We start from the raw sequence: 12,250 nt of genomic DNA on the forward strand, positions 1-12,250 counted from the left end.
CGCAAATTTTACCCCTACCGAAACCAAAGATGTATAAACATCAAAAACCTTCTTAGTTTTTCTTGTAGTTTAATTCCTGAAAGTTTGAAAAAAATTGAATGAAGGTACTTACAGACGCCACATACATACCAAAGCATCTCGTGGTGGAGACACGAACCAAAACACATTTATGTAGCTTTATATCTAGTAGCCGGAACTCAATATATAAGGTATCGTTTGAAATGTATTGGCCTATAGAATAACACTAAGTATGTTGGGTGTACCCACATACACCCTTAAAGCGGCAAAAGCAAAAAAAAGGTTTTTAGTTTCGCAACACTTTAGCCTAATTTTTAAGAATCCGGTTAATCGTTTATGAAGCTTGAATACATTTTCTGGACACACTCTGCAAGACTTTTCCAACGATATCTCAAACATGTCGATTGGACGTCTGGATAAAAACTTCCAAATTTCCTGTATATATAAGCGAGTCATTTCAGCATGCTACTGTGGCTGCTTTCGTCACTCGCAATACACTTGTCATGATTACGAATCCGCAAGTACAAAGTTTCCATCAGCTCCAGATTTTGAAAAAAAACTTGGTGAAATTGTCAAAAATTTGCGTTTTCTGCAATATTTGAGCAAGGAAACAAGAGGTGATAGAACCTTCCTTATTCTTCTTCTTAATTGACACTGTAACCGTCTAAGCGATTTTGGCCGAGTTTAAAAACGCACGTCAGTCATTTCTCTTCGGTGCAAACTGACGCCAATTGAAAATGCCAAGTGAAGCCAAAAACCTTCCACTTTGGCTTAAATTAAATCTAGAACTACAGACTACTATCCCTGAAAATACTATACCTGCACTTTGCGTTGATGGTCACCATAATCAAAATATACTGGAAAATTATGTAATTGAAAAAAAAAATTGCGTAAAAATAAGTGTTAGCCGTTCAATAAATGCCTCTAGGTGACCTTAGGGTCAAGGTGCAGGAATGGTATTTTCAGAGATATAAGTCAGACCTCCAAGCCTAATTTGAGCCTACTTTAGCTTAATTGCGGAAGGTACTCAAACTTTCCAAAATCAGTTATTCCTGTTCATCAAATGACTATAAGTGACCATCAAGCAAAGGTGCAGGAATTTTCAGGGATGGTATTCGAGATTTTTTGCTTTAATCTAAGCATAAGTGGAAGGTTCGGTAGAACCCTTTGTTTCTTTGCTTCTTCTTCTTCTTCTTTTTTGGCGCTGTAACCGCCTAAGCGATTTTGGCCGAGTTCAGCAAAGCACGCCAGTCGTTTCTCCTCTGTGCCAACTGACGCCAATTGGAAACGCCAAGTGGAGCCAAGTCCTTCTCCACCTGATCTTTCCATCGCAGTGGGGGCCTCCCTCTTCCTCTGCTACCACCAGCGGGTTCCGAGTTGAATACTTTCAGAGCTGGAGCGTCGGTGTCCATTCGAAAGACATGACCAAGCCAGCGGATTTATTTTAATTCGCTGCACTATGTCCATATCGTTGTAAAGCTCATACAGCTCATCGTTCCATCATCTGCGGTACTCGCCGTCGCCAACGCGTAAAGGACCGTAAATCTTCCGCAAAATCTTTCTCTCAAACACCCCAAGAGCCGCCTCATCGGATGTTGTCATTGTCCATGCTTCTGCGCCATATATATAGAGCGTGGTTTTCGTACGTCGAGAGAGGACTTTACTCCTGAATTGCCTACTCAGTCCAAAGTAGCACTTGTTGGCAAGAGTGATTCTACGTTGGATTTCAATGCTGACATTATTATCGGTGTTAATGCTGGTTCCCAAGTAAACGAAATTCTCTACTTTCTCGAAATTGTAACTGTCAACAGTGACGTGGGAGCCAAGGCGCGAATGTGCTGACTGTTTGTTTGATGACAGGAGATACTTCGTCTTTTCCTCGTTTACCACCAGACCCATGCGCTTTGCTTCCCTATCCAACTTGGAAAAGGCAGAACAGACTTCGCCGTTTTTGTTACCGATGATGTCGATGTCATCAGCATAAGCCAGCAATTGCACGCTCTTGTAGTAAATTGTTCCTGAGCGGTTCAGTTCTGCAGCTCTTATTATCTTCTCCAACATCAGATTAAAGAAGTCACATGAAAGGGAGTCGCCCTGTCTGAAACCCCGTTTTGTGGCGAACGGCTCGGAGAGGTCTTTTCCAATTCTGACGGAGCTGGTGGTATTGCTCAACGTCATTTTACACAGCCGTATGAGTTTTGAGGGAGTTGAGTTGCTAGAGCTTCTCAAATATTGCAAAAACGCGATTTTTTGACGCTTTGATCTCGTTTTTCTTAAAATCTGGTACTGATGGAAACTCTATGCTTACGTATTCGTAATCAGAACAAAAAAATAGCGTTAATATTTGCTGCATCACATTTTTTTCCATTTTTGTTGGCCTGTGTAATAAGTATGGGTAAATAGCCAATACCCGCATGTTTGCGGCGCCTTCGAACTGTAAAACAATGACTCAATTCAATTCTACGCATATCTATAATGCGGGTATCGAATTTCAAGCGAATAAATAAAAATTTTTTGGAATAGATTAGACCCTGGTTCACCTATCAGAAGAAAGTACCCTATACTTTAATCCTAGCAATAAGCTACCTGCCGAATTTCAAGCAAGTCGCACCATAAATAAGATTTTTTCAATAAATCGGTATCTGGTCCACTTTTCAGAAAAAATAATATGTTAATCCAGGCAATAAGCTACCTACGTGCCAAATTTCAAGCAAGTGACTACCTATCCTCCTTCTAAACACCTTTCCAAAAACGCAGCAACACACGCTCACAATGAATTTCACAATTATCCGAAATTTTCCAAGCTTTGCAACGAATTTTCTACCTTTACATCGTCCAAAATCATCAAATCATGCGATAAAATGAAAAATTTCGTCGAAAAAAATTAAAATTTTTCGCTTTCTTCCGGATTTTTCCGAGTTTTCCACTCAGAATTTTCTATTTTTCCATTCAGAAGGAATTGCACACAAAATTCCATACTAAAAAAAAATCATCGGGTTTTCCAATTTCACAACTTTTCCGGAGGGTTTTTCCAAGATTTTCTTCCGTATGAACCTTCTAGTGACAATTACGAACAACAAAAAAGTCTTAGCCAAATCGACCCAACCGTTCTCAATTGATGAATTACAATACATTTTTCAGACTATTTTTTATATATGGATATAGATATTCGCTTCGCTTTGCTCGCCGCTCTAATAGATGTTTCAATCAATTCAGTGCCTTTTCCTTATATCAACGATGAAAAATGCAGGCCTTTTGTATTTTTCGGTTGTTGATTTGTGAAAATTTTGACTCGTTGTGTAGCTATAGGGGACAGCTACCTTCCCCCCTCTGGGTACGCCCTTGAATCAGTACAAATCATCACAAATTTCGGAAAAATAAGGACATTTCCGTACTGAATTGGGAATTTAAAATTTTCAGCAGTGAAAATTCATTACTGATCTTCTCAAATCAGTACGTCTTGCAACCTGAAATTTTTGTTTTTTTATGATTCTAAAATCAAAATATTTTGGTTTAAACCTAAAATTTGGCAACATTATTCAAAAATACCAACCTTACAAATGGTCTTAATAAATAAGTAATATATTTTCCTTTTATAAGAATATTAAGAAAAAAACTGCTTCTAATTTTTTTAATAAAACCATAAAAGAAAAAGGGGGCTGTTTAGACCCCACGGTTGTCAAGGGTTAAATTATTTTTTTTTTTTGCAGAAACGTGGAAAACCGTGTGCCAATCATTAAAAACCATAATTTTTTAAACCACTACAAAAAAGGAGGAGGTTTGGGTATCGAAATTGCGCATATGGAAACTGTGCATTTAGACACTATTTCGGTTTCAAACCAAACTGTGCATGTATGCTTTATTTCGGTTTTTGCCATATGGGTAAGGCTTCCTCAAGTGGTCACCGAATTTACCAAGATTAATATTTTTCAATGTAATTTAGGCAGCGCCGAGTTTTGTAGTCGAACAGTACACTGTGTAATTTTTGTTGCAAAAGAAGTTCTGCGCAAAAATACTTCCGCCCCCATTTTCCGGCAGCACAGAAAGGAAAAATCTACTTAGTAAGGGTTATAATCTCGAAACGCGACCGAAGGCCGCCTACGTTCATTTTCATATATGCACTATTTCTGCTTTTTCATAGCATTATTTCGGTTTTGAGTCGAAACTGTGCATGTATGCATTACTTCGGTTTTTGTCATATGCATTATTTTGAGTCCAAACTGTGCATGTATGCTTTACTTCGTTTTTCTCATATGCATTATTTTTCGGTTTTCCAACGAAAGTGTGCATATTCAAAAATTCGGTTTTTATAATATGCATTATTGCGGTTTTCAACCGAAACTGTGCAGATATGCATTTTTTTCGGTTTTTTCATATGCTTTATTTCGGTTTTTAACCGAAACTGTGCATATATGCATTATTTCGGGGATTTCCTATGCATTATTTCAGATGCTCAGTTTTCATATGCACCATATCAGGGTGTCGACGAGGTTATCAGTTCGTCGGAATATTTTTTTTTGTTTTTTTTTTTTATGTATGTTACCGCATGACTTTGGACCACGTTAACGGATTTCGATAATTCTTTTTTCATCGGAAAGGTGGTACCTCAAGGTGGCCCCATACTAATTTTATTTAGATCCGATAATTGGATCGTGAAGAAATTAACGATAATCTTACATTTTTATATGAGAATAGAAGTCGGTTTTGTTTTTTGATTAAAAATTGCTTCTTTAATCATTAACTTGTTTACTCATAATTAATTTAAAAAGAATTGGCATCTTGGCGGGATCTTGCACTTGGTATTAAAATTCATTGAATTTATTATTAAGAATTTTCTTCATTTAACACAACAAAAATTTGTTTATGGTATTCACTAGTCAATTGTCGGCCGCTGTGGTGTAGCGGTAAGCAGTGCGCGCTTCCACTCCGCAGCACCTGGGTTCAAGCCCTGGTCAAAGCAACATCGCATAAAAACATAGAAAAAATGTTTTTTTCTTAACAGCGGTCGTCCTTCGGCAGGCAATGGCAAGCCTCCGAGTGCATTTCTGTCATGAAAAACAGCTTCTCATTAGAACACAATCGCCGTTCGGAGTCTGCGTAAAACTGTAGATCCCTCCGCTTTGTGTGACAACATCAAGGCGCACGCCACAAATCGGAGGAGAAGCTCGGCCAAACACTAACATATGTGTAAGCGCCAATGTATTATTATATTATTATTATTATTCACTACTCAATATCCTTAATTTAAAGCCCACATGAGGGCATTGGAAAAAATGAAATGTAATCCGCCATTTTGTGTTGGGGGTCTTCTTGGATTTGGGACATGTTCAAGGTGTCCTGTCTTCTACTAGTCAAGCCATTTCATTTAATACCCATATTGGAGAGTTGTAAAAAAATATGGAGGGAGTTGTAAAAAAATAAGTAGTTCGGCGTTATGGAATACTATATTTTGTACGTACGCAACGCAATTGATGTTAAGGAAGTAAGCCTAAGGAAATGTTAGTTTGCTTTTTCAAAGACGTTAGGTACTACTGCTATTTATCAAAATACCAAACGAAAATTTTTTGGTATATTGTAGAAATAAGTATAAAAACTAAAAAACGAGTCTTCTTTTGAGTATACATAATTTTTTTTTGTTTCTTCAAACAAGTTAAGTATTATTGCTATTTATTAAAGTTATTTCAGTTTAAAGGTATATTTAGAGAAATGTCAAAAGTTAAAAAAAAACTAATTCAGGAACAACTAGAAATCTTAAAACTTTTAGCATTTAAGAGGTTCTAAAGAAAAAATGAAAAAAATTTGTTTTCTTCTAAGGGCGTGTGTGAATCGGTAACAAAGTTCTATGGGGAAAGCTGTTTAATAATATTTTTACTATGGTGAGACAGTTTTCCAATCTGCTGTGTGAAATTAAATCTTTTTTGACAGCAGTAAATTTTTGATAACCGTAGATTTATGCGGCATAAAATATTACGAATTGATGTGAAATTAATATATTAAGAAAACATCTACCATCGTTGATTGCAGTTCATATTTAAGCTTTTATTTAACGAAAAATTACACACATCAACAATCTTTGCGATTTTCAAATTTTCTATTCATTTGTCAAAAATTTCACTAGCCTCATAAGCTACTGAAATTGTATTCACCTCATAGTTGTCAAAAATTTGCTCGCCGAGAACTTTGTTACCGATACACACACGCTCTAAGAAACTAAAAAATGCCAAATGAAATTTTTAAACATATAAACCCTGTAAATTTGAAGAAAATCAAAGGTGGCCTTCGTGAGAAACATTTTTTTTAGTTTTTTCATAAAATCGTATTACTTATTGTTATCGTTTATTAACATTTTTCACTTTTATTGATCAATTAAAAAAGAGTGCAAAATATGGAGACAAGTAACCAAAAAATATACGCAAACGTCAAAGCTGTGAAGCTGTGTTTTTTGTGATCTGCTTAAATTTTGTGTGTTTATAAAGCTGTTTACGCTTAAAAAAGTAAAAAATTAATAAGTATAAGTAATAAGTAAAATATCAAAATTTCGTGTAAATTTGATTGATTTAACTTGATATTCTTAATTGCATGTGCCGAGTATTCGAGTTTCACATAATATATTGTTGTTGTACAATTGTTTTTGTTTGTGTACATTGTGTACACTTTGATCTTTTTGTCTTCTTTTCATTTCTGCTGTTTCATCTTTGTCACAGCTGTTTGCGTTGTGTTTATTAGGTGTCTTATATACAGTGCATTTAAAACTGTTCGCTACATAGCTTTCCAACTGATATTTACCAGCTGATTGGTTCTCTGTTTGGTACATCGTTTTCAAAACTGTTTTGCTTTTTTGCTTCTAAAACCTAAAAATTAAATATTATTTTAAACATGTCGTGCATTTACACTAATTGCCACGTTAAAAGCGACTCCTATGTGTCATGCTGCCTCTGCGATAGGACTGCCCATATAAAATGTGCTGGTTTGAGCGCTAGGGTATTAGACGCTATTAACGAAGGAAAGGGTCTGGTCTGGTTAAAAATGTGGATCAACCGAAGTTGATTTATTTAAATTCTTTAGGCAGTCCGGAAATGGTTTTTCTGAGATTGGGAAGGATCTGTCGGTGCTTGTTGAGAAATTTAAGCATTACGAAAAAATGTTTAGGTCTTTCACATGTCTCGACGTGTGGAGGGTCCACATTCTGAGGATAGCTGAGAAAGTAAAGGTAGGCGTCTTATTAGTCCACCTGAAAGACAGCCACTGAATCTCACAAAAATCCTCCATCCCAGTCCTTCGAACTTATTAACCCTCTAGTAGGCCAATTTTTTTATGAGTTGAAAAATTCAGGAATGGGTGATTTTAGCACGAGAGATCCAAAAATTATGTCCATTTCGATCTGTGACAGTAACTTTTTCCTAGAGGGGAGAAAAAACCAAGACCGTCTGGAGATGGGCTCGCCGGTATACTTACACATATTTTCAGCTTTCTCTTACACAATGTTGACCTACGAACCGGCAATCCCGTCTGCAGATGGTCAAAAATGCAAAACTGGGGTTTTATATGTCGGCAAGCCGGTCTGTAGACGGTCTGTGTTCGAAAGCAATTTTCTCCATTTCGAATGGTGATATAATTATAAAACTTATATTAAAACACGGTGCTTTTAACAGCGAAATCCACTGAATTTTTTTATATCAAAAAAATTTTTCAAAAGAAAAAATTTCTTTAACTACGAAATTACTAAATAGCAAGAAATAATTAATTTTAACCGTGTTTTCAAAATCTGTAATTCAACTACCGATTAAAATAAAACGGATTGACTTAACGGATTCAAATTTACACCACCGTAAAGGTACGATTTTTGTCTAAAGATCGTGCCTTACGAATATAGAAAAAAATTATTATAGGTGCACTAAAAAGGTGTTTAGTTAAGGACCGTCTGGAGGCGGTTCAGCCTACTAGAGGGTTAATCTATCTTCTACATGCCCTCAGGCATTGGAGCCTCCGATATCTAAAGCCATATCCACTAGGTCTATTTCTAAAAATAGTCAAACCGTTGATTTAACAGTGTTGCCATCAACATCTCAAGCTGCTCTGTCTAACTTAGCTCCTCCGAATAATTCGGAGCACCGCACATCAGACATCATTACCAAAAAGTTGGTTGTAATTCCTCCGAGAAGATCAATCTTTGTCTCTACATTTGCTAAAGATACTTCTTCGGATGATATAAAGTCATACATATCGACTAAAATTAGAACTAGAGATGTATTTATTCGTAAATTTAATTTTAAATACGATCGCGATATTTCATCTTTTAAAATTGATGTAGCTTCCGAAGATTTTGATTCACTACTAAATACTTCATTTTGGCCGACCGGGGCGTTTGTTCGCGAGTTTGAGTATAAACCTAATAAAAGTACTAATAACGTAGTTAAAATTTCTAATCTTAATTCGGATTCAAAAAACTAACACGCAAGTCTAATTTAAGTATTTACTATCAAAACGTTGGAGGTTTGAATACCAAATTAACTGACTTATATTTAAAAGGTTTTGACTGAAATTATAATATTATTTCCTTGACCGAAACATGGCTCAAACCTCATATTTTTAATTCCGAAAATCTTCCAAATGAATATCAAATATACAGGAGTGACCGCGTGGGCAGAATCGGCGGTGGTGTTCTTTTTGCGGTGCATTAACCGATACCATCCGAGGAAGTTCGTCTTCCTGTCATTGAATATACCGGATTTAAATGTATACGGGTACAGGCTGGAAAGACATATTTATTTAGCTCTCTGCTACATCCCTCCTAATTCTGCCGTATCAGTATATATGCAGCTAGTTTCTTTACTTGAGACCGCAAATGCAAATGCTAACAGCATCCGATTCTATGATTGTTTTGGGCGATTCAAATCTATCACACATTTCATGGAACATCATCGACACCGATGTTGTACCAGTTTCATCTAGAGATAGTTACAATGTATTTCTGGAGGAAATGGCTGAACTTTGCCTTAAACAAGAGCAACTAAATAGCTTAAAAATTATTGAAACTGTAAAACTGTAGGTCACTCCGCTTTGTGTGGCAACATCAAGGCGCACGCCACAAATCGGAGGAGAAGCTCGGCCAAACACTAACATATGTGTAAGCGCCGATCTATTATTATTATTATTAATGCTATGAAAATTTAAAAAAATACGTGTTCATTTATTTTTCAAGTAGAAAAACATATTTTAATCTGAATGTAATTCGTGTGCACCATCGGACTGCCTGCATGTTTTGAAATGAATCCAGTCTAAACGATTCGGTTATTCGTTCAACTTTATGAACGAAAGGTACAAGGGTTTGTCGTTAGTTTATGACTATAGAGCGAGCTACAGATGCATTCAGTTACAAGTAGCCGGTCAATTAAGCACATGAGGTATGAAGTGACTTAAGCCACTTTCAAAGTAAACAGCTCAAGTATGTATATTCGAACACATATTTAAGACCTAAAAAATCCAAATTCTTAGCATTCCGAGAAAGGCAAAATACATCCATAAGTATTTAATCAATTCTCTTAATGCTGCTTGATGTTTCATGATAACTTTTTCTACAGTTATTGAACGAAAATTTATATTTTTGCATATTTTTCACATTTAGCAGTTTATTAAAAAAACATTAAATTACTTTCAGATGCGGCAATCAATAACAGCTCTCCAGTAGATGATAAGGACCAAAATGAACTTGAATCAATCGAATACTCCGACAAGTAAGTGCATATAAATTTCCTGCAGAAGTTTTGCAAATTAGCACCGATCGCAAAAGGCGAATAGGTTTTTTTATTTCGGCCAAATTATTTATTAAACTGTTTTCTGGGCTGGAGCCGCTTTGGGAAGCCGTTTTCCATGGCAGAAATACATTCAGAGGTTCTCCATTGCCTGACGAAGGGTGACCGCTATTAGAACAAGTAAGAAAGTCTAAGTTCGGGCGGAGCCGAACATTAAATACCCGGCGCAAGTATTAAATATATGTTTTCCACCTTTCCGAAAGCTACCGCTACACGATAAGCCGGCGTGTATAAATTTTAAGTAAACTAGCGTCCTTAAATTTCAAAATATTGAAATTTCAAGCATTTCTGAAATTTACCGTTATATGAAAAGCGGCCGTAATTTTAGTCCGATTTCAACAATTTTCAATGATTTACTTTTATGTGGCAAGCACAATAACCATACCGAGTTTGGTACAAATTGCTAGAACGGTTAGCGAGATACATATACGTGATCATAAGTGGGCGGTGCCACGCCCATTTTCCAAAATTTTATCATAAACGTATTTCCTGGCAAAGAATTGTTGCAACCATCATTTTGAATAAATTAGCTTTAATATTTACTGATTTATCGAGGATTTCGTATTTCTCGAAATTACCGTTATATGGGATGTGGGCGTGGTTATTGTCCGATTTTAAAAATTTTCGGCCATTTGGTATGCTGTACCAGGGCCAACAACTGTGCCAAGTTTCGAATAAATTGATGCAGCGGTTACCAAGATATACACATGTAACCATAAGTGGGCGTGGCTACGCCCATTTTCAAAAAAATGTTAATATTCTTATTTTTCGTCTAAAATTTATTATAAATATCAATTTTGAGTGAATTATCTTCAGTAGTTACTAAAATATAGCAGTTTTTGTATTTCTGAAAATTACCGTTATATGGGAGGTAGGCGTGGTTATTGTACGATTTTGCCCATTTTCAATACCATCCGTCCTACGACCGAAAGAAGTACGCGTACCAAGTTTCGTTAAGATATCTTAATTTTTACTCGAGTTATCGTGTGCACAGACGGACGGACAGACGGACGGACGGACGGACAGACAGTCACCGCTTAATCGATTTCTCTTTTCATTCTGATCATTTATGTATACATATGTCTATATCTATCTCGATTCGTTTTGCCTGTTACAAACAACCGTTTTGTGAACAAAGTTATAATACCCTTGTGCACAAGTGCGCTCGGGTATAAAAAACGTTTTATTTTGTTTTTGATGTTAGTCCAAAACTGGGCTCGATCCCAAGCCCTGCTGAATGGTAGTGGGCACTTCTAACCACTATACTACAGCAAAATAAGTTTTTTATAAATATTTGAAATTGTCGGTTGTTGGATTATGAATTTGAATATTGAGGCTGTATAAACTAGCCTTTTCAAGACCGCCCGAAAAGACCACCGTACAATAATATACAGGGCTTTTCACACGATAAAAGCGGTTTCAAGTACCGGAAAAATTCTGGTATTAATAAAATATAAGACAGTTTTCTTTGTATGCATCAGATCCTCTCCCGTCCATAAAAACCTGAATTCAGACGGTCTGAAAATACTAGTATATTCACCCCGATAACATAAAAAGTGATATAAGGGCCAGGTTTTCAGTGCAAGTTTAAACTTATATCAATGCATTTATCTTGAACAGGCTGGTTGACATTTGATTGGATAATATTAGTTTAAACCAGCCATCTCGAGCATTTAAACTAAGTTTCGACTACCATTGTTCTCGTTTTATATCGCTGCTTTTTTTGAGTTGATTATTAGCCTTAGCTATAATAAAACAAGAATTTTTAGCGGCGATAATTAGTTATTATTTAACCAAGTTTGCAAAAATAAAAGTTTTAATAAGCGTTTTGTTGTTAAGCGGTTGCGTTTCTTGGTGGCTGTAGCACCAACTTCTAACAAAAGGCTCTCAGTAGGCATCGAGGTACCAACTAAATGACAGTATTTTTTCGAAAGGCAAAAATAATCAATTAATTTAATCAAATGATTAATCGTTGCCATCCCTAGACACAATGGTCAACCAGGGCCGAGAACTGAAATGAACAATCAGGTTTATGGGAGCTATAAGTTATAGTGGACCGATTTTGACGGTTTCGCCAAATGATTAATACATTATAAAAATACACTCGCTTACCAAATTTTGGTCGGATATCTCGCAAACTGAGGGACTAAATTGCGTTCAAACAGACAGAGAGATGAACTTGGCTGAATCGACTCAGCTCGACGTTCTGATCATTTTGTCAAACATTTATGTGGGTCCATATCTTCCTCTTCTGGTACTTACAAACATTTGGCCAAATTTATAATACCATTGCATGTTCATAAAAGGTAAAAATAATGATGGAAAAATCATACGTTCGCGACCGGTACTTAAGCTTATAAATAAAAAACTAATAGCGATATTTCAACGCGCAATTAGTTAATAAATTATAGCCCTAGAAT

At 36.1% G+C, this 12,250-nt stretch overlaps 1 protein-coding gene across 4 annotated transcripts in view; it reads left to right on the forward strand.

Annotated features, from left to right (window-relative positions):
* LOC118747793 (putative nuclease HARBI1) overlaps positions 1-12,250 on the forward strand; it is a 201,072-nt gene that overhangs the window by 28,651 nt on the left and 160,171 nt on the right. For 3 of the 4 annotated variants that reach the window (XM_036481940.1, XM_036481966.1, XM_036481950.1), the window contains exon 2: positions 9,677-9,752. In XM_036481940.1, coding sequence (XP_036337833.1) covers positions 9,677-9,752 — 76 coding nt within the window. Of the gene's footprint in view, positions 1-9,676; positions 9,753-12,250 lie in introns of those variants that run through there. The other variant, XM_036481959.1, reaches the window with a different exon arrangement.

Source organism: Rhagoletis pomonella, unplaced genomic scaffold (genome assembly GCF_013731165.1).
Source record: "Rhagoletis pomonella isolate Grant_MI unplaced genomic scaffold, Rhpom_1.0 Rhpom_scaffold_00001, whole genome shotgun sequence".
In the NCBI taxonomy this organism is placed as follows: Eukaryota; Metazoa; Arthropoda; class Insecta; order Diptera; family Tephritidae; genus Rhagoletis; species Rhagoletis pomonella.